The sequence below is a fragment of the Eumetopias jubatus genome, unplaced genomic scaffold (genome assembly GCF_037043125.1).
Source record: "Eumetopias jubatus isolate StellerSeaLion01/CBP00866 unplaced genomic scaffold, mEumJub1_p1.0 scaffold_3, whole genome shotgun sequence".
Classification (NCBI taxonomy): domain Eukaryota; kingdom Metazoa; phylum Chordata; class Mammalia; order Carnivora; family Otariidae; genus Eumetopias; species Eumetopias jubatus.
This window is the reverse complement of record NW_028274809.1, coordinates 38,805,961-38,833,501: the sequence shown is the minus strand read 5'-3', so window position 1 is coordinate 38,833,501 and position 27,541 is coordinate 38,805,961. Positions and strand designations below refer to the sequence as shown.

At 38.4% G+C, this 27,541-nt stretch overlaps 1 protein-coding gene across 2 annotated transcripts in view; it reads right to left on the bottom strand.

Annotated features, from left to right (window-relative positions):
• GTF3C3 (general transcription factor IIIC subunit 3) overlaps nucleotides 1-27,124 on the bottom strand; it is a 44,480-nt gene extending 17,356 nt beyond the window's left edge. The window contains exons 1-9 of one of the 2 annotated variants that reach the window (XM_028124949.2): nucleotides 26,960-27,124; nucleotides 25,978-26,089; nucleotides 23,480-23,670; nucleotides 22,155-22,278; nucleotides 7,359-7,550; nucleotides 6,347-6,512; nucleotides 2,900-3,047; nucleotides 2,011-2,080; nucleotides 934-1,037 (exon numbers count right to left, since the gene is read on the bottom strand). In XM_028124949.2, coding sequence (XP_027980750.1) covers nucleotides 934-1,037; nucleotides 2,011-2,080; nucleotides 2,900-3,047; nucleotides 6,347-6,512; nucleotides 7,359-7,550; nucleotides 22,155-22,278; nucleotides 23,480-23,670; nucleotides 25,978-26,089; nucleotides 26,960-27,061 — 1,209 coding nt within the window. In that variant the 5' untranslated portion in view covers nucleotides 27,062-27,124. Of the gene's footprint in view, nucleotides 1-933; nucleotides 1,038-2,010; nucleotides 2,081-2,899; nucleotides 3,048-6,346; nucleotides 6,513-7,358; nucleotides 7,551-8,795; nucleotides 8,874-22,154; nucleotides 22,279-23,479; nucleotides 23,671-25,977; nucleotides 26,090-26,959 lie in introns of those variants that run through there. The other variant, XM_088021611.1, reaches the window with a different exon arrangement.
• Nucleotides 27,125-27,541: the final 417 nt, after the last annotated feature.

Genomic DNA, 27,541 nt, shown 5'->3' with positions numbered 1-27,541 from the left:
CATTCACTCATTTAACATATTACTTTTGAAGCCTGTTATAAGCAGACATGGTAGGAGCTAAGATAACACTGACCTGCTGTGCTCTTCCTCTACCAAGTCAAACATACCCAAGCTTCAGGGCCTCTGCGTTTGCTGATATTTCTGTCATTAATTCAAATGTCACCTTTTCAGAGAGGCCTTTCCTAACCACCCTATTTAAAATTGCAACCCCTGGGGCGCCTGGGTGGCTCAGTCGTTAAGCGTCTGCCTTCGGCTCAGGTCATGATCCCAGGGTCCTGGGATCAAGCCCCACATCAGGCTCCCTGCTTGGCGGGAAGCCTGCTTCTCCCTCTCCCACTCCCCCTGCTTGTGTTCCCTCTCTAACTGTGTCTCTGTCAAATAAATAAATAAAATCTTAAAAAAATAAATAAATAAAATAAAACTGCAACTCCTCCTACCCCCAATATTCTCTCTCTTCTGTTTGATTTTCTTCCAGAGTATGTATCTCCAACTAACATCCTATATTTTACATACTTATTTTATTATCTATTTCATCCCATTAGAACAAAAGATCTATGACAGCAGGGATTTGTATATTGTATTCAATACCTTATCCTAAGGTCTGCAAAGTAAATGCCCAATAAATTTTTTTATTCAATGAAATAACTTAGTCCAAAGCTGGCAAAAGAGAAGAGCTGTCAGAATTTACCAAATGTCTAAAAAGCCCAATCTCAAATTCTGATCTCTGGGTTGTTCTCATTTAAAAAGAAAACCAAATTATTCCAAGTCCTGTTCAGCTTTTATAAGATATTCACACACAAACAATTTATGCTTATGGTGACTTCCTGGTTATTGAAAAATGTGAAATTTAGGGAAAACTTACAATTTCCTGTCAAAGAAAATAATGTGGATTTGATCTGAAGTATCTGAAGTGCAGATCTTAATGTTACTTACATTAAGTGGTTCGAGGATGTTGAGATGTACAAGGCAGACCATCAACTTCACTGTGATATCTATTGGCACACCATCAGGTATGGTGCAGGTAACATTCTCACCAGCTTTGGATTAGACGGACAGACAAAAAACAGTTCCTATATACAAGCTTAGAAAGTAGAACAAATGAAGCAAACTACATCTTGTACGTAAGATCTCATTTACTTCATTCAGGGTAAATGATTCCATAGCCAATTCTATTTGACCAACTCTATTACTAGGTCTTTATACTTCCATCAGTCTGTTCTTTGGTAGAATTATCCTTCCTATTCTTTTCCTAATAGTTTATCCACTTATCTGAAACCTACATAAACAGGGAGGGAGCTATTCTGAAGCAGGCAGTACTCAAGTACCAAGTGCCTCACCCTTCCCCACCACCACCAAAAGCCTCATGGGGTAGAGATGGAAGGTATTACATAGGAATTTTCTTACAAGAACAGGCACATCTACTCTGCCCATAGAGTTCAATTTTGTTACAACCTCAGGGTCTTGCATGCTAATATTTTCACAGAACAGTTAATGGGCGTGATACAAAGAAAAGAGCAGGGATGAGGAAGAGAACTGAAAGAGACACTGCAAGCCACACTTCAGGTATGACTCTCTAACTAGACTCCTAACTACGTATTTTAGTTTTCAAACAAAGGACAGCAATCCTATTAGTTTCTACTTTTTATGTGAATGCTTAAGTTTGAAGTAGAAATTTTTCAATGAGAGTACTTTGTCCTTTTGAAAATTAAATTCCTTTAGATCTAAAGGTTTTTGATATACTGTTCAGTAATCCATTCTTTTTTCACATGTCACTAAAAAGACCCCAGGCAATGAGAAATGCCATGTTCAAATGGATGTACTGAGAAATGAAAAGATTTTTTTAAGATTTCTTGTGAGTAAATATTCACAAGAAAAAGATACAAAATCTCTATGAGGAAAGAAATGCTTCTGGGAAAACTTGTTATGAGAACATTAACTATCAATTTCAAAATGCCACATTATAAACAAGAAAGGATTATGTACACTATCCTATGAAGAAAAAACTACAACCTTTATTCTCTTCTGAAGTTCCTTCTTCTGCATTTTTTTCCAGCACAATTCCAGAAAAATCTGTAATTACCTAAAAGAATGGAGAAAAAAAAAGAAATGATACAACAGATATATATGAAAAACCTCTTCACAACGCAAAGATTTGTATAGTTAATTCAAATAATCCTTATATAAATGGACTATAAAAAGCAGGTAGGACCCTCCAACCTACTCAAGGATCTCACTCAAGCAATCGTCCCTTCTCTCATGAATCTTCAATGTGTTCCTCAATTGTGGGTTATACCATCTGAATTCAAATAAACTGTAATTTTTCCCAACTTAAAAATTATCTCTTACCCCTACAACCCATACCAATTATCTCCCCATTCCTCTGCTCCCCTTAGAGCTGCCTATCCCCAAGGAACTCCCACCCCATCTCCAATATCAATACTCAGTCCTCATTTTACGTGAGCTACCTGGACTATTTCACATAGATGATCATCCCTCCTCCTTGAAGTGCTTTCTTCAATATTTCTAGAAAATCATGCTCTCTTCATGCTTAACTAAAGATATAGAATTCCTCCATATCAAACCAAACTACTTTTCCCAACAGCTTAGGAACTGAATCATAGCCATCAGTCTGGCTGCTGAGTCCTGCTACCCTGAAGTACAGACATATCTGGCAACTGTGTTAATGGTGAGAGCTTTCATCATATAACTATATGTTATATTTCATCTGGAATTACTATGGAATCTAGAAATCTGTTTCCATACAGACTTTAAATATATAATTTAGTATGTAAGTAGCTTAATATTTATAACTAAAGTGAGGAATTGTCAATTTATATAAATTTCTAAAATGCAGAAATGTGTCCAAAATCTTACAGAGAAACATATTACATTTTCCTACCTCCAAAGCTTTGTCGTAATGTTTGTTAGAAATGTATAGTTCAGCTGCTATGTTAACATCTTCCATGGAGACAAGGCCCTGATGTTTTGAGAAAGCTTCTTCAATTATATTAATAGCTGAAGTAACATCATTGGCTTCATAGTAACTTCTAAAAAAATTAAATGACAAAATGGATGAATATTTATTTAACTCAGATTATAAGACTCATATCCTTGCTTAGACCATCTATTAACTATGATTTTCATTTTCTTAAAATTGGGGAGGAGAAAAACTTTTCTTTAAAATCATAATCACAGCTGATGCAGAAAAAAATGGGCAACATCAGTATGACAATGTCATCATGCCAAGCATCTTACTCTCCAAAAGCTACCTCATGTCATTCCACTTCATTCCCCGTCACCTAACTCCAACAACTCTTCCACCTCAGTGGGATCTACAAAGGATTCATCTACCTGTTTCATGTCCTGCTGCTTCCTGCCCTCACTTTCCTCTTTCTCCACAGACCAACATTATAATTATTCCTTTGCACAACTCCTCACTTCTCTTGCCCCTCTCTCCTTTCTGATAAAGTCATATGATAAAACCCCAACCCTTGTTAATCCAAATATGCCTGCTCTTCACCACCACCTGTCCATGCTGACTGGGCTCACTCTAAATTGACAATCATAAGCCTTAAGTGGGCCCATGGTGCTGATCAGCAATCTTGCTACAGTTACCTTGTCCAGTACTTTTCAAACTTGAATATGCATGCAAAGTAACTGGGGATCTTGTAAAAAGGCATATTCTGATTCAGTAGAGATGGGGTAGAGCTGAGATTCTACATTTATGAGAGGATCCCAGGTGATGCAAATGCTGCAGCAAGGCCCCAAGGACCTAGACAACTATTTCTCATCTTCTCCTTTCTCTTCAAACCTCCAAAACTCTCTGATCCTCACTCTCAGCTGATAACCTTGCTTCTTAGTTTGCAAAGAGAACCAGATCATAACATCTCACATATTCCCAACATATCTTCCTAGTTACACATACCCATGGCCATATATGCCACCTTCTCCACTTAAAAGGCCAACGCCCAACTAGATCCCAGTCCCTCCAACCTACTCAAGGATCTCACTCAAGCAATCGTCCCTTCTCTCATGAATCTTCAATGTGTTCCTCAACTGTGGGTTATACCATCTGAATTCAAATAAACTGTAATTTTTCCCAACTTAAAAATTATCTTACCCCTACAACCCATACCAATTATCTCCCCATTCCTCTGCTCCCCTTAGAGCTGCCTATCCCCAAGGAACTCCCACCCCATCTCCAATATCAATACTCAGTCCTCATTTTACGTGAGCTACCTGGACTATTTCACATAGATGATCATCCCTCCTCCTTGAAGTGCTTTCTTCAATATTTCTAGAAAATCATGCTCTCTTCATTTCCTCCTACTTCATCGCCCATTTCCTTTCAGTCTCCTTGCTGTTTCCTCCTCATCTTCCTGATTTCTAACACTAGAGGACCTCAGGGTTTAGTCCTCAGAACTCTTCCCGTGTCTGTCATCTGTGTGTGTCTATCTGTCTGTCTGTCTCTGTCTCTCTCACATACACACACACACACACACACACACACACACACACACACACCATTTCCTATCAGAAAATCCTGAGAGCTCAGCCTTCAAAATACATCCAGCATCTGATTACTTCTCACCACCTCCTGCACTTTTATCCTGGACCATACTACTATTACCCCTTTCATAGACTGTTGCAATAATTTCCTAACTGGTCTTCCTGCTTCTGCCCTTACCACTCCTCAAACTATCCTCAAAATAATAGTCAAAACTGATTTAAAGTTAAAGCCAAATTATGCCACTCTTCTACTCAAAACCTTCTAATGACTCCCAAACTCATTCACAGTAAAACCTAAAGCACTTACAATGGCCTGCTAGGGCCAAATGACCTTTTCCTGACACCTCTCTGATCTCAGCTCCTGCTATGTTCCCTTAAACCTTCAGCTTGTTCCCAGAACATACCTCTGCACTTGCCATTTTCTTTGCCTGTGACACTCTTCCCTAAATATCTGCTCCCATACCTCCTTCAGTTTACTTTCAGGTCATATGATCATAACATAGGGAACTGAGTCCTTCTCTAACCACCCTATTTAAAATAATATACCCCTATACTTCAACTTCCCATCCCTTTTCTGCTTCATTTTTCTTCATATCCCTTATTAACATTTGACATAGTATATATTTAGTTGTTTTTGTTTATTGCTTGTCTCCCTCAACTAAAAAGTAAGCTCAAGGGCAAGGAAAATTAAAACTCATTCAATACTGGATCTCCTGGTGTCTTATACACTGCATAGCACATAATTTATATTTAATAAATATTTCTGGAAGAAAAATAGCATCTGAGAGAAATCCTAATAAACTGAAGTTATGGTAACATAATTCCATGTAGGAAGGATCTCTATGACAGTGGCAAAACTATTCATCCTCACACTTTCCCAGCAAAAATATAAATAATACAAGTGGAAAACAAATTTACTATCAAAGGTCAACTAATAGTTCATAAAATAGAGGCTTAGTGGGCTAATCACTATGACAGCTAGAGATGTGACCAATAGCAGATAACCTGAAAAGTTCCTCAATGCTCATCATATACACCAGAGGATCAACTTAGAGCTGCCTTGCCTCAACACATTACTTAAAAATGCTTCTAGTATTCTTACATAACCCATCCTTATGATAACAGGGAGTGAGTTCACAGCTAAGCATCTTTATGACAATGGCCACAAGGTTAACAGGGTTAACCCTAAGATACCCAGATGAAGATCATTGATCCTGGGCTGAAATACTATATAACAGATATCCCTAGAATAGAGAGCTTATGACAAGACATTATTTAGCCAAATGTTTCTTGCTTTGCTTTGATGTACAGCATATTGGAGAAGTAAACGTAGTAGTACATAATATTTTAGAATAAAATATATATCACAGTCAGTAGCATGTGTCAACTATAAAGAACGTTTTTTTGTCTTAAAATGTTATTCTAGTACTGACTAAAGATAAAATGATTATAAAAAACCCAGATCAAAAACATTTCATTAGCACATTTACAACAAACAATTTAAAATAATATAACCGCAAATGTACATAACTTCAACTAAGTCATGGAAACCTGGCAACCTAATCATCCTTTTAGAACATGCCCCACTTTTAAGTTTCTGAACACTTGAAGGCAATTGTATATACAAATTTTTCTGAGTAACCACAGAGCTGACTTGCAAACAGAAAAGTACTGAAAAAAATAAAAAACCACCTCTATATTTAAGCACAGTATAAAAACATAGGAAGTAAAACACTTCTCTGAAACCTCAAAAAAATATATACTTTACTTCAAATATGTGTTTTGATTTGTAAAATAAGATGATTAACAGGAGCATCTATATATACTCCAAACTTACTTTGCCATATCTCTAGCCAATTGCATAAAACGTTCTCCATCAGATGGAGACAAAAGGTTTAAAATACGCCTATAACCATCCATTGCCATCTTATGATCTCCCATCTGTTCATAAAGGCTTGATCGCTCCCATAGATAACGGACATTAGTAGGTTCATATTTAAGAGCTAAAAAGAAAAAAAAATTACAGATTTACTTCAAAAAGGGGTTCATGATACCTGGTTAAGACCAATCCTCTTTTCAGAAAATTAAATAAAAAACACTAGTAATATTTGAGCAGACATTTGAATGAAGAGGAATGAAATGTGGGGAGCTTTGGAGCATGAAATTTGGGCCCCGCGGAAGAAACAGACAATACAAAGACCTCAAGGAAGGGGAAGGATTTGGCACACTGAGACAATCAGGAGAGGGCATAGGTAGATGATAAAAGCACTTGGAATACCCATGTTATTCCTGAGGGCACCCCCATCCCCAGCCCCATTTCTCTGCTTCTCCTTTGTTTGAATGACTTCTTCAGACCCATCTGTCACCCTCCCTGTCTATTTAATAAATCTTCTACATTGTCTATAAAAAACAAAACAAAACAAAACAAAACCACTCTAAACTAATTCTCCAAGAGAGCTAAGTGGGTTATTCTGGAACAAAACTACTTTCACAGGAACTCTCAACTAAGTTTAGTCTAAGACCAGACAGAACCCGAATCTCTATATTAATCTTCATTTGGTCACTCTCGTGTGATGTTAACCCTCAAGGAACAGCTTAGAACCAACAATGATCTTAGCAGAAAATTGAAGGTACCGTTCTTCTACCAACTTTTGTGCTGTATTAGCTCATAATATAAAGTGCTGATAAACATGAAAGCAGAGAGACCCCCAAATACTTAGCTCTGGGATGCCAGAATATAAGGAATAAATATACTTCAGCTAACATCACCCCAGAGTAGTAAGTACAATTATCAAAAAATCTACTATGTAACATTTTATCAAACAAAATAAGAAAAACATTTTAATTACCTTTTGTGTAGCAAAAAATAGCCTGCTTAATATTGTCTTGTTCCAGAGACATTTCTGCCAATCTAACCCATTCTTCGGTGTCACTAGGATTTAAATGTGCAGCAATCAACTCAAACTGAAGAGATTTTTCCATGTCACCTTGGTCCTCATATATCATAGCAAGAGTAGAAAATGGCTCATAAGCCAGAGGAGCTAAAATGAATTAAAAAAACAAATTCTACTGGCTGAAGAAAGAGGCATGAGATGACATCAATCCCATGGTTCAAACCATGGATCCTTTCTTTAATGTTTAAACTCTTTAAAACACTCTAGCAGAATTATACAAACTACTTAATAGAATTTAGAAAAAAAATTAAATTTGCTTTACTTCATGTTCATACAAAATTAGTATTTTAGTATTATTGTCTCTGAGCCACGTGTAATTTCATGAAAAAATTCTACTCTCCACCATGCAACCTTAATGAAAATCCCCATTTGCTAAGGTTAAACATGGCTCAATAACTCAGCAAGTTCATCCCAAAGAACATCATCACAACAGTGTTTATTTAATCTTCATGATCCAATAACCACAGGTGTATGGGATGAACGGACTAAGGATAGCTAAACTGCATCTAACTGAGGATATCAAAGTGAATAGTTAATCTACATTTCTGAAATGTTTCTGAAATGAAGTTCTAAGATCATAGGGGATTAAAATCAAAGATAATTGTTAAAAATAAACAATTATAACCTGGAATAAAGAACAGATAATACTGGAAAGTAGGAACCAAACAAAATATCCTTAAGGAAAAGTTTGGTTAATCTTGTCTCTGGTGGAGTAGAAAAAAAGCAGTGACCTCAAATTATCCTAATGAGTAATCTAGGAATTTTTTTTTTTAAGTAAGCTCTACACCCAAGATCAAGAGTTGCATGCTCTACCAACTGAGCTGGCCAAAGTGCCCCAATCCAGGAAATGTTTAACAAGATTTTCAGGAGGGTTGGCTGGGAAGATGGTAGAGTAGGAGGACCCTAATCCTGCCTCATCCCATGGATACAACTAGATAACATTCATTTCAGCATAAATAACCCAGAATATGATCTGAAGACTGGCAAAACAAATGCCACAATTAAAAGTAGAGAAGCCACACTGAAGAAGGGAGGAAGGGCAAAGACACAGTCTGGGAGAGAAATGGATGGGGTTGTCCACAGTGGGGAGTAAGCCCGTAGTATGGAGAAGGATATGAAAAACAGACTTTCACAGTGAAGAGCCCAAATGAAAGAAGAGGACCAAACCACAGCAAGAGACCAAAGCAAAACCAATGTAAGTAATATGCCTGATAAAGAATTTAAAGTAATGATCATAAAGATACTCACTGGACTTAAGAAAAGAGTGGAGACCCTTAACACAGAGATAAAAAAGAACAAATCACAGATCAAAAATACAATAAATGAAATTACAAATACACTTGATGGTTGGGGCACCTGGGCGGCTCAGTCGGTTAAGCATCAAACTCTTGATCTCAGCTCAGGTCTTGAATTCAGGGTTGTGAGTTCAAACCCAACATTGGGCTCCATGCTGGATGTGGAGTCTACTTAAAAAAAAAAAAAAGAAAATACACTTGATGGTATAAATAGCAGGCTAGATGAAGCAGAGGAACAAATTAGCAAGTTGGAAGACACAGTACTAGAAAGTAACCAAGCTGAGCAAAGGAGAGGAAAGAAAATAATGCAAATTGAGAATGGTCTTAGGGAACTCAATGACTCCATCAAGCATAATAACATGCGATTTATAGGGATCTCAAAAGAAGAGAGAGACAAAGGGACAGAAAAATTTATATGAAGAAATAATAGCTGAAAACTTCCCTAATCTTGGAGAGGAAACAGATGCCCAGATTCAGGAGGCACAAAGATTCCCCCAAAATGTAACCCAAAGAGGTTCACACCAAGATGCATAGTAATTAAAATGGTGAAAAGTAGTGATAAAGAAATAATTTTAAAAGTAGCAAGAGAAGGGGTGCCTGGGTGGCTCAGCTGGTTAAGCATCTGACTCGATTTTGGCTCAGGTCATGAGACTGAGCCCCACCCACATCAGTCTCCATGCTCAGCAGAGAGTCTACTTGTTTCCTTTTCCTTCTGGCCCAACCCCCCCACTCTCTCTCTCTCTCTAAAATAAATAATCTAAAAAAAAAAAAGGCAGCAAGAGTAAAGAAGACAGTTACATACAATGGAAACCCTATATGACTATCAGCAGATTTTTCAGTAGAAACTTTGCAGGCCATAAAAAAGTGTTAGGATATTTTCAAAGTGCTGAAAGGGAAAAGTCTGCAACAAGAATACTCTATCCAGCAAGGCTGTCATTCAAAATAGGAGAGTTTCTCAGACAAAGAAACACTAAAGGAGTTCATCACCATTAAACCAGCCCTTACAAGAAATATTAAAGGGGACTCTTTGAGTGGAAAGGAAAGAATTTAAGTGAGAATATGAAAAGTAAAAAACGCGAAGGCAATAAAAATATTTCTGTAAAAATCAGTCAAGGGAGACTGGGCTAGCAAGATGGCGGAAGAGTAGGAGACATAAATTTCGCCCAGTCCCAGGAATTCACCTAGATAGTTATTAAACCACTGTGAACACCTATGAACTCAACAGGAGATCAAAGAAAAGAATAGCAGCAACTCTATGGAAAAGTGACCACTTTCTGGAAGGTAGGACATGCAGAGAAGTGAATCCGAGGCCATATATGGGAAGACAGACTGGAGGGGGGGGTGGACGGAGCCTCCATCAGCCGGCTACCAGCAAGTGATAGAACAGCAGAGCACAAAATCAGAACTTTTAGAAGTCTGCTCCGGTGAGGGATGTCACTCCAGTGGCTAAATGGGGGGTGGAACCCTCGCTGGGACAGTATGGTCTCAGGACGCTCAGGGTCACAGAAAGACTGAGGGTGCTTGAGTGTGGCAGAACCTCCCAGGTATCGGTAGCAGGGAAGCTGGCCGCAAAGAGTGAGTTGAGGAGTAGGCTCTCAGCTTGGGGCTGCCATAAACCGTGATCGCCGGCACAGTTGGGCAAACACTCTTCGAGCAGGGGCCCAACAAGCAGTAGATCAGGGGAGATTCCCCTCCGTCCCCCAGGAGGAGCAGCACGAGAGTGCGCCTCAGGAATCTACTGGGTTTGGAGACTCCAAACGGGGTCATGGACCAGAGACAGAAATGCTCGGGCACAGGCTGGGTGAGCTCAGAGTGAGGCCGGAGACCAGAGAGACAGGAGTGATTGACTGCTTTTCTCTGAGGGCACACTGAGGAGTGGGGCCCTGAGCTCTTGGCTCCTCAAGGGCCAGAGATTGGAAGGCCGCCATTTTCATTCTCATCCTGCAAAGCAGCACAGAAAGCCTTCAGGGAACAAAAGCTACCAAGAGCAAACCCAAGTGGATAACTTAGCCTGGCCCCTGGCAAGGGCAGTGCAATTCTGCCTGGGGCAAAGACATTTAAGAATCACTGCAACAGGCCCCTCGCCCAGAAGATCAGCAAGAACATCCAGCCAAGACCAAGTTTACTAACCAATGAGAACTGCAAAACTCCAGCGCTAGGGAAATACAGCACATAGAATTCATGGCCTTTTCCCCATGATTCTTTAGTCTTTCAAAAGATGTTTTTTTTTAATTTTCTTTATTTTTTCTTTTTCTATTTCTTTTTCTTAATTTTTCTTCTTTCCTTTTTCAACCAACTTATCAATTCCTTTTTAAAAAATCTTTCTTAATTTTCATTTTTAGAGTCATATTCCCTCCCTTCATTGTATTTACCCTTATTTTTATACATATGTTTTTCTTTCTTTAAAATTTTGGGAGGCAGTTTCTTCTAACAAACCAAAATGCACCCAAAATCTAGTGCGTGGCTCTGTTCTATTCAGCAGCCTGATCACATCCCTTTTTTTTTCTTTTCTTCTCCCCCCGGTTTCAGGTCTCTTCTGATTTGTTTAGTGTATACTTTTCTGGGGTCGTTGTTACCCTTTTAGCATTTTCTTCTCTCCTTCATCTATTCTTCTCTGGACAAAATGACAAAATGGAAAAACTCACCTCAAAAAAAAAAAAAAAAAAAAAGAACAAGAGGCAGTACCGAATGCCAGGGACCTAATCAACATGGACATTAGTAAGATGTTGGTCAGAACTAGATTTCAGAATGACAACTATAAAGATACTAGCTGGGCTTGAAAAAACCATAGAAGACACTAGAGAATCCCTTTCTAGAGAAATAAAATCTAACTAAGTGGAAATCAAAAAGGCTATTAATGAAGTGCAATCAAAAATGGAGGCTCTAACTGCTAGAATAAATGAGGCAGAAGAGAGAATTAGTGATATAGAAGACCGAATGATGAAGAATAAAGAAGCTGAGAAAAAGAGAGATAAACAACTGCTGGATCACGAGAGGAGAATTCCAGAGATAAGTGATACCATAAAGCAAAACAATATTAGAATTGGGATTCCAGAAGAAGAATAAAGAGAGATGGGGACAGGAGGTATACTGGAGCAAATTATAGCGGAGAACTTCCCTAATGTGGGGAAGGAAACAGGTATCAAAATCCAGGAGGTACAAAGAACCCCCCTCAAAAATCAATAAAAATTGGTCAACACCCCGACATCTATTAGAACACACAAATCTCAGAGACAAAGAGAAAATCCTGAAAGCAGCTCGGAACAAGAGGTCTGTAATCTACAACGGTAAAAACATTAGACTGGCAGTAGACCTATCCACAGAGACCCGGCAGGCCAGAAAGGACTGGCATGATATATTCAGGGCACTAAACGAGAAAAATATGCAGCCAAGAATACTATATACAGCTAGGCTGTCACTGAAAATAGAAGGAGAGATAAAAAGCTTCCAGGACAAACAAAAACTAAAAGAATTTGCGATCACCAAACTAGTCCAAAAGAAATATTGAAAGGGGTCCTCTAAGCAAAGAGAGAGCCTAAAAGTAACATAGACCAGAAAGGAACAGAGACAATATACAGTAATAGTCACCTTAGAGGCAACACAATGGCACTAAATTCATATCTTTCAATAGTTACCCTGAATGTAAATGGGCTAAATGCCCCAATCAAAAGACACAGGGTGGGGCGCCTGCGTGGCTCAGTTGGTTAAGCAACTACCTTCAGCTCAGGTCATGATCCCAGGGTCCTGGGATAGAGCCCCGCATCGGGCTCCCTGCTCGGCTGGAAGCCTGCTTCTCCCTCTCCCACTCCCCCTGCTTGTGTTCTGTCTCACGTTGTCTGTCTGTCTGTCTCTCTCTCTGTGTCAATTAAATACATAAATAAAATCTTTAAAAAAAAAAGACACAGGGTTATCAGACTGGATAAAAAAAACAAGACCCATCAATATGCTGCCTGGAAGAACTCATTTTAGACCCAAAGACACCTCCAGATTTAAAGTGAGGGGGTGAGAAACCATTTACCATGCTAAAGGACATAAAAGAAAGCTGGGGTGGCAATCCTTATAGCAGACAAATTAGATTTTAAACCAAAGACTATAATAAGAGATAAGGAAGGACACTATATCCTACTTAAAGGGTTTATACAACAAGAAGATCTAACAATTGTAAATATTTATGCCCCTAACGTGGGAGCAGCCAATTATATGAGCCAATTAAAAAAAAAAAAGAAACATCGACAATAATACAATAATAGGAGGGGACTTTAACACCCCCCTCACTGAAATGGACAGATCATTTAAGCAAAAGATCAACAAGGAAATACTTTAAACGACACACTGGACCAAATGGACTTCACAGATATATTCAGAACATTCCATCCCAAAGCAACAGAAAACACATTCTTCTCTACTGCCCATGGAACATTCTCCAGAATAGGTGACATCCTGGGTCACAAATCAGGTCTCAACTGGTACCAAAACATTCAGATCATTCCCTGCATATTTTCGGACCACAGTGCTTTGAAACTAGAACTCAATCAGAAGAGGAAAGTCGGAAAGAACTCAAATACATGGAGGCTAAAGAGCATCCTACTAAAGAATGAAAGGGTCAACCAGGAAATTAAAGAAGAATTAAAAAAATTCATGGAAACAAATGAAAATGAAAACACAACTGTTCAAAATCTTTGGGATGCAGCAAAGGCAGTCCTAAGAGGAAAGTATATAGCAATACAAGCCTTTCTCAAGAAGCAAGAAAGGTCTCAAATACACAATCTAACCCTACACCTAAAGGAGCTGCAGAAAGAACAAATAAAGCCTAAACCCAGCAGGAGAAGAGAAATGATAAAGATCAGAGCAGAAATTAATGAAATAGAAACCAAAAGAACAGTGGAACAGATCAACAAAACTAGGAGCTGGTTCTTTGAAAGAATTAATAAGATAGATAAACCCCTGGCCAGACTTATCAAAAAGAAAAGAGAAATGGCCCAAATAAATAAAATCATGAATGAAAGAGGAGAGATCACAACCAACACCAAAGAAATACAAACAATTACAAGAACATATTATGAGCAACTATATGCTAGCAAATTAGACAATCTGGAAGAAATGGATGCATTCCTAGAGACGTATAAACTACTAAAAATTGAAACAGGAAGAAATAGAAAACCTGAACAGACCCAAAACCAGCAAAGAAATTGAAGCAGTAATCAAAAATCTCCCAACAAAACAAGAGCCCAGGGCCAGATGGCTTCCCAGGGGAATTCTACCAAACATTTAAAGAAGAATTAATACCTATTGTTCTGAAACTATTCCAAAAAATAGAAATGGAAGGAAAACTTCCAAACTCATTTTATGAGGCCACCATTACCTGATCCCAAAACTGAAGACCCCATCAAAAAGGAGAATTACAGACCAATATCTCTGATGAAGATGGATGCAAAAATTCTCACCAAAATACTAGCCAATAGGATCCAACAATACACTAAAAGGATTATTCACCACGACCAAGTGGGATTTATTCCTGGGCTGCAAGGTTGGTTCAACATCTGCAAATCAATGTGATGTAATACATTAATAAAAGAACAAGAACCATATGATCCTCTTAATAGATGCAGAAAAAGCATCTGACAAAGTACAGCATCCTTTCTTGATTAAAACTCTTCAGAGTGTAGGGATAGAGGGTACTTACCTCAATATCATAAAAGCCATCTATGAAAAACTCACAGCGATTATCATTCTCAATGAGGAAAAACTGAGAGCTTTCCCCCTAAGGTCAGGAACACGGCGGGGATGTCCACTATCAGCACTGCTATTCAACACAGTACTAGATGTCCTAGCCTCAGCAATCAGACAACAAAAAGAAATAAAAAGCATCCAAATCGGCAAAGAAGTAGTCAAACTTTCACTATTTGCAGATGATATGATACTTTATGTGGAAAACCCAAGACTCCACCCGAAAAATGCTAGAACTCATACAGGAATTCAGTAAAGTGGCAGGATATAAAAATGAATGCATAGAAATCAGTTACATTCCTATACACCAACAAGACAGAAGAGAGAGAAATTAAGGAGTCGATCCCATTTACAATTGCACCCAAAAACCATAAGATACCTAGGAATAAATCTAACCAAAGAGGCAAAGAATCTATACTCAGAAAACTATAAAATACTCATGAAAGAAATTGAGGAAGTCACAAAGAAATGGAAAAACGTTCCATGCTCATGAATTGGAAGAACAAATATTGTGAAGATGTCAGTGCTACCTAGAGCAATCTACACATTTAATGCAATCCCTATCAAAATACCATCCACTTTTTTCACAGAAATGGAAGAAACCATCTTAAAATTTGTATGGAACCAGAAAAGACCCCGAATAGCCAGAGGAATGTTGAAAAGGAAAACCATCACAATTCCGGACTTTAAGCTCTACTACAAAGCTGTAACCATCAAGACAGTATGGTACTGGCACAAACACAGACACATAGATCAATGGAACAGCATAGAGAGCCCAGAAGTGGACCCTCAACTCTATGGTCAACTCATCTTCCACAAAGCAGGAAAGAATTTCTAATGGAAAAAAGACAGTCTTTTCAACAAATGGTGTTGGGAAAATTGGACAGCCACATGAAGAAGAATGAAACTAGACCATTTCCTTACACCACACACAAAAATAGACTCAAAAATGGATCAAAGACCTAAATGTGAGAAAGGAGTCCATCAAAATCCTAGAGGAGAACACAGGCAGCAACCTCTTTGACCTCAGCTGCAGGAACTTCTTCCTAGACATATCACCAAAGGCAAGGGAAGCAAGGGCAAAAAATGAACTATTGGGACTTCATCAAGGTAAAAAGCTTTTGCACAGCAAAAGAAACAGTCAACTAAACCAAAAGACAACCGACAAGTGGGAGAAGCTATTTGCAAATGACATATCAGATAAAGGGCTAGTATCCAAAATCTATAAAGAACTTATCAAACTCAACACCCAAAGAACAAATAATCCAATCAAGAAATGGGCAGAAGACATGAACAGACATTTCTGCAAAGAAGACATCCAAATGGCCAACAGACACATGAAAAAGTGCTCAACATCTCTCGGCATCAGGGAAATACAAACCAAAACCACAATGAGATTCCACCTCCCACCAGTCAGAATGGCTAAAATTAACAAGTCAGGAAACGACAAATGTTGGTGAGGATATGGAGAAAGGGGAACCCTCCTACACTGCTGGTGGGAATGCAAGCTGATGCAGCCACTCTGGAAAACAGTATGGAGCTTCCTCACAAAGTTGAAAATAGAGCTACCCTATGACTCAGCAACTGCACTATTGGGTATTTACCCCAAAGATACAAAGGTAGTGATCCGAAGGGGCACGTGCACCCCAATGTTTATAGCAGCAATGTCCACAATAGCCAAACTATGGAAAGGGCCCAGATGTCTGAGATGACAGATGAATGAAGATGTAGTGTAGATATACACAACAGAATATTATGCAGCCATCAAAAAATGAAATCTTGCCATTTGCAATGACATGGATAGAACTAGAGGGTTATGCTAAGTGAAAAAGTCGATCAGAGAAAGACAAGTATTATATGATATCACTGATATGTGGAATGTGAGAAACAAGGCAGAGGATCATAGGGGAAGAGAGGGAAAAATGAAACAAGATAAGACCAGAGAGGCAGACAAACCATAAGAGACTCTTAATCTCAGGAAACAAACTGAGGGTTGCTGGAGCAGAGGGGGGTGAGAGGGATGTGGTGGCTGGGTGGTAGACATTGGGGAGGGCATGTGCTATGGTGAGTGCTGTGAATTGTGCAAGACTGATGAATCACAGACCTGTACCCCTGAAACAAATAATACACAGTTTCTTAATAAAAATAAAAGAATAAATATTTTAAAAATTAGTCACGGGATTAATAAAATAAGAGGATATAAAATATGACACCATATGCCTAAAACGTGGTGGGGAGAGGAGTAAGGAATGGGTTTAAACTTAGGTGACCATCAACTTCATATATACTGCTATATGCAGAAGATAATGGCACAAATCAAAAACAAGTAATAGATATAGGGATAAAAATAAGGAGAAAGGAACAAGGATAGCATTAAAGAAAGCCAACAAACCATGAAAGAGAGCAAGAGAAGGATTAGAGAAAATCTATAAAAACAATCACAAAACAAGTAACAAAATAGCAATAAGTATATATCTATCAATAATTATTTTGAAGGTAAATAGACTAAACATTCTAATCAAAAGAGCATTTAGTTTGGGTGGGGGCGCCAGGGTAGCTGAGATGGTTGAGCATCTGCCTTCAGCTCGGGTCACGATCCTTGGCTCCTGGGATCGAGCCCCGCATTGGGCTCCCTGCTCGGTGGGGAGTCTGCTTCTTTCTCCCTCCCCCTCTACCTGCTGCTCCCCCTTCTTGTGCTCTCTCTCTCTGTCAAATAAATAAATAAAATCTTTTAAAAAATAAAAAAAATTAAAAGAAAAAAGACATAGGGTGATGATAGATGGATAAAAAAATTAGACCCATCTATATGCTGCCTATAAGAGACTCATTTCAGACTGAAAGACACCTGCAGATTCGAAGTGAGGGGATGGAGAAACATTTATCATGCAAATGGATGTCAAAAGAAAGCCAGGACAGCAATATTTAGACAAAACAGACTTTAAAACACTGACTGTGGAGGGGCGCCTCGGTGGTACAGTCAGTTAAGTGTCCAACTCTTGGTTTCATTTCGGGTTGTGATCCATGGGTTGTGACATCAAGCCCCACGTGAGGCTCTGTGCTGAGCGGGGAGTCTGCTTAAGACTCTCTCTCTACGCCGCCCTCTCTCTCTCTAAAAATAAAACAAAGAAACAAAGACTGTGGTGCACCTGACTGACTCAGTCGGTAGAGCTTGCAACTCCTGATCTCAGGATTATAAGTTCAAGGCCCACAATGGGTATAAGCTCTACTTTAAAAGAAATAAAATCTTTAAAAAAATAAAATAAATAAAATAAAACAAAACAAAGATCGTAACAAGAGACAAAGGACACTATATAATAATAAAGGGGCCAATCCAATAAGAGGAAATAATTGTAAGTATTTATGCACCTAACATGGGAGCACCCAAATACATAAAAGTTAATAACAAACATAAAGAAATAACAGTAATACAGTAATAGTAGAGGACTTTAACACTCCACTTACATCAATGGACAGATCATCCAAACAGAAAATCAACAAAGAAACAGTGGTTTTGAATGATACCCTGAACCAGATGGATTTAACAGACATATTCAGAACATTCCATACTAAAACAGAATACACATTCTTTTGGAGTGCACACGGAACATTCTCCAGAACAGATCAGATATTAGGCACAAAACAAGTCTCAACAAATTCAAAAAAATCAGTCACACCACGCAGCTTTTCTGACCACAATGCTATGAAACTAGAAATCAATCATAAGAAAAAATCTGGAAAGAGCATAAATACATGGAGGTTAAATAACATGCTACTAAACAATGAATGGATCAGTCAAGAAATCAAAGAAGAAATCAAAAACTATATGGAAACAAATTAAGATAAAATACAGTGGTCCAAAATCTCTGGGATGCAGCAAAAGTGGTTCTAAGAGGGAAGTTTATAACTATACAGGCCAACATCAAGAAGCAAGAAAAATCTCAAACAACCTAACTTTATACCTAAAAGAGCTAGAAAAAGAATAAAACCCACACCCAGCAAAAGGGAAGGAATAATAATGATTAGAGCAGAGGGGCACCTGGCTGGCTCAGTGGGTAGACCATGCGATTATTGATCTCAGGGCTGTGAGTTCAAGCCCCCTCTGGGTGCAGAGATTATCTAACAATAAAATCTTAAAAAAAAGAAAAGATTAGAGCAGAAATAAATGATATAGAAACTAAAAAACCAATAGAACAGATCAATAGTTCAGAACAGAAGTTAGTTCTTTGGAAAGATCAGCAAAATTGCGGTGACTCAGTGGCTTAGTCATTAAGCGTCTGCCTTCAGCTGAGGTCATGATCCCAGGGTCCTGGGATCGAGCCCCACAACAGGCTCCCTGCTCTGCGGGAAGCCTGCTTCTCCCTCTCCCACTCCCCCTGCTTGTGTTCCCTCTCTCACTCTGTCTCTGTCAAATAAATAAATAAATAAAATCTTAACAAAAAAATTGATAAACCTTTAGCAAGACTCATCAAAAAAGAGGACACAAATAAAATCATAAATGAAAGAGGAGAAATAACAACCAACACCACAGAAATACAAACAATTGTTAACAGAATATTATGAGAACCTATACACCATCAAATTGGACAACTTAGAAGAAATGGATAAATTCCTAGAAACATATAACCTATCAAAACTGAAACAGGAAGAAATAGAAAATTTGAACAGACCAATTAGCAGCAATGAGATTGAAGAAGTAATCAAAAACTCCAAAAAAACAAAAGTCCAGGACTAGATAGCTTCACAGGCAAATTCTACCATTTAAAGAAGAGTTAATACCTATTCTTCTCAAATCATTCCTAAACATACAAGAGAAAGGAAAACTTCCAAATTCACTCTATGAGGTATTACCCTGATACCAAAACCAGATAAAGACACCACAAAAAAAAAAAAAAGAACCACAGATCTATACCTCTCATGAATACAGATGCAAAAATCCTCAACAACATATTAGCAAACCAAATCCAACAATACATTGAAAAATCATACACCAGGATCAAGTGGGATTATCCCCAGGATGTAAGGGTGGTTCTTTATTTGCAAAACAATCAACATGATAAGATACATCAACAAGATAAAGGCTGAAAACTACATGATCATTTCAATAAATGCAGACAAAGTACATCATGTGCTGATGAAAACAGTACATACCTCAACATAATAAAGGCCTTATATGAAAAACCCACAGCCAACACCATACTCAATGGTGAAAAACAGAGCTTTTCCCTTAAGGTCGAAGTAAGACACTCTCATCACTTTTATTCAACAGTACTGAAGTCCTAGCAATAGCAATTAAATGACATAGTGAAATAAAACGCAACCAAATTGGTAAGGAAGGAGTAAAACTCTCATTATCTGCAAATGACATGATACTATATATAGAAAACCCTAAAGACTCCACCAAAACATTACTAGAATTGATAAACGAGTTCAGTAAACTCACAGGATACAAAATCAATGTACAGCAATCCATCTCATTTCTATACACTACTAATGAAGTAGCAGAATGTGTTTTAAGAAAACCATCCAAGGGGCACATGGCTGGCTTAGTCAGTAAAGCATGCAGCTCCAGATCTCAGAGTCAGGAGTTTAAGCCTGATGCTGGGTGTAGAGCTTACTTTAAAAAAAAAAAGAAAGAAAACAAAAGAATCCCATTTACAATTACACCAAAAACAATAAAATATTTAGGAATAAACTTAACCAAAGAGGTGAAAGACCTGGACTGTGAAAACTATGAAATACTGATGAAAGAAATTCAAGACATTGCAAAGAAATGAAAAGACATTCCATGCTCACGGATTAGAAGAACAAATATTATTAAAAATATGCTACCTGAGTGCCTGGGTGGCTCAGTTGGACAAGCATCTGCCTTCAGCTCAGGTCATGATCCCAGGGTCCTGGGATCGAGTCCTGCACTGGACTCCCTGCTCAGAGGGGAGTCTGCCCCTCCCCTCTGCTCATGCACTCACTCTCTCAAATAAATAAAATCTTTTAAAAAAATGTCTCTGACATCGGCTATAACATTTTTCTATATGTCTCCTGAGGCAAGGAAAATAAAAGCAAAAACAAACTATTGGAACTACATCAAAATAAAAAGTTTCTGCACAGCAAAGGAAACAATCAACAGAACTAAATAAAAGACAACCTAGTGAATGGGAGAAGATATTTGCAAATGACCTATCCGATAAAGGGGTCCAAAACATATAAAGAACTGATACAACTCAATACCCAAAAAAACAAATAATCCAATTTAAAAATGGGCAGAAGACACGAATAGACATTTCTCCAAAGAACACATCCAGATGGCCACACACACATAAAAATATGCTCCACATCACTCATCATCAGGGAAATGGAAAGCAAAACTACAGTGAGGTACCACCTCACACCTGTCAGAATGGCTAAAGTCGGAAACAAAGAAACAACAAGTGTTGCCAAGGCTGTGGAGAAAAAAGAACCCTCATGTACTGTTGGTGAGTATGCAAACTGGTGCAGCCACTGGGGAAGACAGTATAGGGAAGAGAGTTTAATTTTAAAAAATTAAAAATGGAACTACCCTACAGCCCAGTAATTGTACTACTGGGTATCTACCCCAAAAATACAAAAACACCCTGAGGTTTATAGCAGCATTATTTATAATACCCAAACTACGGAAGCAACCCAAGTGTCCATTGGTAGATGAATGGATAAAGAAGATGTAAGATAAATATATAAGGGAATATTATTTAGCCATAAAAAAGAAAGAAATCTTCCCATTTGCAACAACATGGATAGAGCAAGAGAGTATAATGCTAAGCGAAATAAGTCAGTCAGAGAAAGACAAATACCATTATGATTTCATTCATATGTGGAATTTAAGAAACAAAACAAATGAGCAAAGAAAAACAAGAGAGAGACAAACCAAGAATAGACTCTTAACTGTAGAGAACAAACTGATGGTTACCACAGGGGAGGTGGGTGGATGGATGGGGGAAATAGGGGACGGTGATTAAAGAGTACATTTATCATGATGAAAACAGTAAAATTAACAAAGGAAAAAAGACTTCTAACAGGACCCTCATCTAGAGAAAAGGAAATGCCAAAATACTGAAAAGATAAATTAAGAGTTCACTGTATTGTAACTACCTAAGCCACTATGCAGGGCATTATTTGGCAACACACCAGGAAACCAAAATAATAAATATTAAGTGATTAGTCAGAAAGTCACTTCCGAAGATATCCTTCAATATGCCCCAGATGTGCAGTTTAAAGACAGATAATAAGTATAAATTGTGTTTTTTATCAAAAAGTAGATTAAAATAATCTAGCTCTGCCTAATCTGGAAAGAAAAAAAAGAACACTTTTTAAATGGTTTTAACATGTGCTTGCCATATTTAAAAAAGACTAATGCTACAAAAGTCTAAAACCGCAAAATAAAACATTAAAAAACAAACAAAAACAAAAAAGAAGCCTGGTAGAGTTCAAGAGATATTAATATTTCATTGAGCCATACTCAGATTTTCATTTTCTTGGTAAGGACTTCTACTCAATGTGAAAGTGGCATATCACTGTTATAACAATCACCTCCAAGCTTCTGAACATATTTTCCAAATAATACAGTAAAGCGCTCCTCCATTTGTTTTAAAAGTCACACTATTAAAATGCTATTATCAATAATCCCCACAAAAACCACCTTGTCTTATGATTTCCATGCACATCAATATCGCCTCTTCACGTTCTCCTCGAGCAAAGCGAATGTTGGCTTCACCCATGAGACCCCTCAGAGCTCTGGGAAGTTTACTTCGAGGCCTTTTCTCCTGTATAGGAAAAAGAAAAAAAAAAACATTTAGCTAAAATATAGTAATATTTTAGATTTCAATTCAAACTAATTAATAAATGCAGAAGATAATGAAAATGAAATTTCTTTTTAAAACTTAATATTCTAAATTGAGAACTAAGGACTAAATAACTTCAATACTGACTCATTAACATTCAAGTCTGTATTTCAGGAAAAAGTCTAAAATTAATCTCAGGAAAGAAATTATTCTAAAACATTTTCCAAAAAGAAATACCTCAGAAAACTAAAAAAACAAAAACAAACTTCCTACAGTAGAAAGTTCAAAGCACAGTAAAATACATGAAGAAAGCAAAAACCAATATGGTCAGGAATCACTAAATACTAATTAGAATAATAACAAATGTAGAACCTGATGCTGCAAAATGGATTTATGTGCCAGGAAACTTCTTATAATATAACCTACTGAAGATTCTCCTTCCTTCAAATTTATCTACTCAGAATAAACTTGATTAAAAAAATATCAAGTTATATTGGGGCGCCTGGATGTTTAAGCCAGTTAAGTGTCTAACTCTTGCTTTTGGCTCAGGTCATGATCTCAGGGTTGGTCATGAGATGGAGCCCTGTGCGGGGCTCCATGCTCAGCGGGGAGTCCGCCTGAGATCCTCTCCCTCCCCACTCCCCCCACCCACCCACCCCTGCTCTCACTCATGTGTGCGCTCTCTCTCTCTCTCTCTCTCTCGCTAATAAATAAGTCTTTAAAAAAATATATCAAAGTTATAATATGGACCTTTTATTTTTTTAAAGATTTTATTTATTTTTTGACAGAGAGAGACAGCGAGAGAGGGAACACAAGCAGGGAGAGTGGGAGAGGGAGAAGCAGGCTTCCCGCTGAGCAGGGAGCCTGATGCGAGGCTCGATCCCAGGACCCCGGGATCATGACCTGAGCCGAAGGCAGACGTTTAACAACTGAGCCACCCAGGCGCCCCATAATACGGACCTTTTAATAGCAAAACCATAGTACATTCTGACACATGCATAATTAAGGTTTTGCATTTTTAAAAATCTATATAAGATGAAACATAAGAAACCAGTAACAGTTGTCTATTTCCTTCCTCACAGTTTGAATTCTTTCCAAATATATGTATAATTTAAAGATTCCTTTTTCAATTACTATGTCACACTTTTACCTTCCATTTATAAATACTAAAATAAGTATTTACTTTCATCATTTTCTTGGTTTCACGATTGAGAACCATCTCCAGTACAAACACATCGCCCGCAGTGGGTTGCTCAGGTGTTTCTTCTTCCTCCTCCTCCTCTTCTTCCTCTTCCTCCTCATCATCTTCATTCTCACCAAGCATGGAAGCAAAGACCTTGTGAACTGACTTACTGACTCCATCTGACATTTCTCCTGAAGAAAGACACATTAAGGATGTTGGATAAAAGAGATAGTTAATATGTTTAAGGAAGGACACAATTTTTAAAAAACCCACAAATTCTGAGCAACAGTCATTCTCATGAAATCATAATAATCTTAAGAATTCTGAATATCCAAAATAAATATAAAAAGAAATGTGTAAAATATAACACTGCCAATCAATAAAATTTATTCCAGTAACAAAAATCATATGATCATCTTGATAAGGAGAAGCATTTGATAAAATCCAATTCCTAATAAATAATAAATAAATAAATAAATAATACATTTATCATTCCTAATAAAAATTCTAAGTCATCTAGAAATGGAAGGGAATAGCTTTAATTTGATAAGCAGTATCTACAAAAACCTTTCCACACAGTTAATGGTGAATTATTTAGTTACTGGGAATGAGACAAGGATGCTATCACCACTCCTTTCAACATTTTGCTGGAGGTCCTGGATAATATAAAAGAGAAGAGAAAAGGCATAGAGATGAAAGGAAGAAATAAAACTGTCATTATTCACAAATGATGTGATTATGTATATAGAAGATCCAAAAGAATGTACATACAAACTGCCAGAATACCTGAATTAAGCCAGGTTCCTGGATTCAAGGTCAATATACAAAAATTAACTGTAGTTTTTCTATCAGCAATAATGAACTGAAAGTGAAATTAAAAGAGGCCCTATTTGCATGATGTGTAGGAAAGGTACGCAACAGTGATATTCAGTAATGCATAGGAGAAAAAAGACAATTAATTCCAGTGGCCATATATGCCAATTAGCAGATGCTGTCAAACTGTTCAAATCTGACCCTTCTGTTGTTCTGAATATATGTGCACACTCACCAAGGGTCCTGATAGAGCTCTGGGATGATTCCTTCCTGGGAAATGGGAAGTTTTATATCTTAAAAGGACTGATGGGATTATTTGAGCTGAGGCAATCTAATACATGTATGCCTACTGCTCCTGATAAGCAAGAATCGACTCAGTTAATCCCTTTTTCTAGGGAGGGCCTGATGGCCACTTCTCAGGGGCAGCTTTAGTCAACCAGGACTGGGAGGCAGCACCCAACGGTGCCTTCTACTACATTTACACCTCAAACACCTGATGATGGAAGAGCTATTCCTCCCCTAAGCAGATAAGACCCACAAGTTATTAGAACAACTTCAGTCCTCTTTTCCACCCCACCTGCCTGACAAGGTAAGAAACCGTAGTAACCCCAATTTGCTCTCCGTTTTGCCCCTTCTTCTCCACTTGATCGAAGGAGGCAGGAATAAAGCTTGTTTTCTGTCTATCCTATTAGTATGTATTCTCTGTGTAAAGAGAGCTGTTTATAGGGGCGGGGGGAAAAGCCTCTACTTCTACTCCCTAGAACAAGAAAGTTCAATTTAGTTCTCAATCAGACACTATACACGAAGCTACATTCTAATTGATGGTTCAGTATCCCACATAACTTGTCATGGGTAGATGAATACTAGGAACTATTATCAGTATTCTGATCACTAGAAAGGTGTATGAATCACTGGAAACTAATGAATTTGCATACTAGTTCCATCAATTAAGACTCTGATGGCTTTAATGAGTTTGGGACTAACCAAATCTAGTATCTGGACATGTGGAGCTGAGGACTGGATCCTAGAATGAGGCGACATACCAAGATACCTACTGTGTGTGAGGACCCATCTGGGCAGCCAACAGGACTTCCACTCTGGCATTTCTATCTTATCTCCTATAACTAAAGCAGTTGTTTGGAAGCCACTTTGTACAGAAGTACAAACCATTACAATTTGGGGGAGTACAGTCTGGAAGTAATTAGTAACTGAAAGAGCCAATTTAAAAAACAATGACCTCAAAAAGGCTCCCATCTGAAACACTTTTCCAAAGGGCACCTTTGTGGCTCAGGTGGTTAAGCAACTGACTCTTGATTTTGGCTCAGGTCATGATTTCAGGGTCCTGGGATGGGTGGCGTGGGGCTCTGCGTTCAGTGGGGAATCTGCCTGAGGACTCTCTCTCTCCCTCTGCCCCTACCCCCGAGTGGCGCATGCACATGCTTGCTCTAAAATAAATCTTTTAAAAAATAAAAATAAACACTTTTCCACAAAAATAACCCACAAAACTACCCATCACCATATTCATTAACTCCACAAATATTTATTGAGCAGCTATTATACACCATGCACTATGCTGATAAACCAGGTAATCAACAGAATACCACTGCAATGAAAAAAACAATGTTTTCATTAAATTATTAGGTACTCTTAATATTTAATGCAGGTGGCAAATGATTTTAACATACCTTCATTGACATCTTTGTCTCGTGATTTGGTGGAGTCAATTCCTGATGATGATGGAACTTCAGAGTCATTTGGATTTTCTTCAGCTGATAACTTTCCTTTTTCCTGAAGACTCTGATTGAAAATTAATGATTCCAAAAATAATGCAGATTTAGTTCTCTCCAGTTGGGAATAGGGCATTTCCCTCATTTTCTCTTTCTATAAAACTTGAGCTCTGCAAACACATACAGTATGTGGAATCCAAACTTGAACAGTCAAAGCATTTCAGAGTACTTAGATCTCATTCCCCACGTCTGTCTGCATCAGTCACTTATGAAAAATAATTTAAAATACCTTGATGATTTCATCAATCTACACATTATATCCTAGCTTTTCAAGTGAAAGGAGATGGATCATTATTAGCTGCATGAATTAGGAGAGAACCCACCAGTTAATTTTCAAAGGGTGAGATTTTTATTTTCCCTCGGACTTCATGTAAGTGAGAAGGTAAGGAAAGTTCAGATATTCTAAAGTATGAAAAATTATGTGAGTGAAGATTTTGTTATCAGACAGGAAAATTCGCTTTTTTGTAGAAGATTACATCAATATCACTGGGAGACGCCTCAGAAAAGGGCCCTCGGTTGAGAAATAAACTGCCGCCTAAAGAAGAGAGGTGAGTTGCTCACCCTAACACAAAAGAGACTTAGTGGCGAAGCTAGGACTAGAATCAGAAACTCTGACGGGATGAGGGAGGACGGGGGTGGGGAGAGAAGGGGAGAGAGAGAGAGAGAGAGGTTACCACAGAAACAAGTTTTTGGCGAGGGGAATTTTTAAAGAGGAGATTAACACAAGGATGAGAGGTGAGAACCCGGGTTTGGGGAAGAAGGGGAAGAAGCTGCTGGGAGTTCCGGCCCGCCCCATCACAACGAATGGGGCCATATAGGTCCCATTCGTGTATTAGGGCGACAAGACAGTGAGGAGAGTCCTGGCCTAGCATCGCCTCACTTTCTTCTCGCGGGTTTTTCTCTCTTCTCTCCGCCTTTCGAACTCCTCAAAGGAGATCTTCCCTTCCAGGTAGTCGATGAGCTCCGGGCTGAAACCCGACATGTCTGGGGGGGTGCGGAGATACAGCACCAGGTGTCAGGACAGAGAACCGGAAAAGCAAGATTTTATCCTGCTCCGGGGCTCCGAGAGAAGCGACCCGGCGTTCTCCTGGGAAACGGGCCCGGCCGGCGCTGCAGCCGCTGCGCTCGGGTTCCGCGGGAGCATCTGGCCCGGCTTCCTTCCAGGCGGCGGGAGCGGGATCTTCCGGGCGGAGTCCGGTGCCCTGGGCCTCGCCTGCTATGCTGGCTTACGCCTCCTATTGAAGATGATTGGGGAGTTAAAAAAAAAAAAAAGTGCTTTAAAGAAATTTTCCTTAACCTGGATCGTTTCCCTCAATTCTTCATTAGGATTCTTACTCCCAATTCGTTTCCTTTTCTGAATGTTTGTTCTTTAATTTGAACTTTGCTGTAGTGATTATTTTCTTAATATAACCATCTGCACTGCCACGTACATGTTCACTTTCCGTTGTTCCCCTGCCATAGA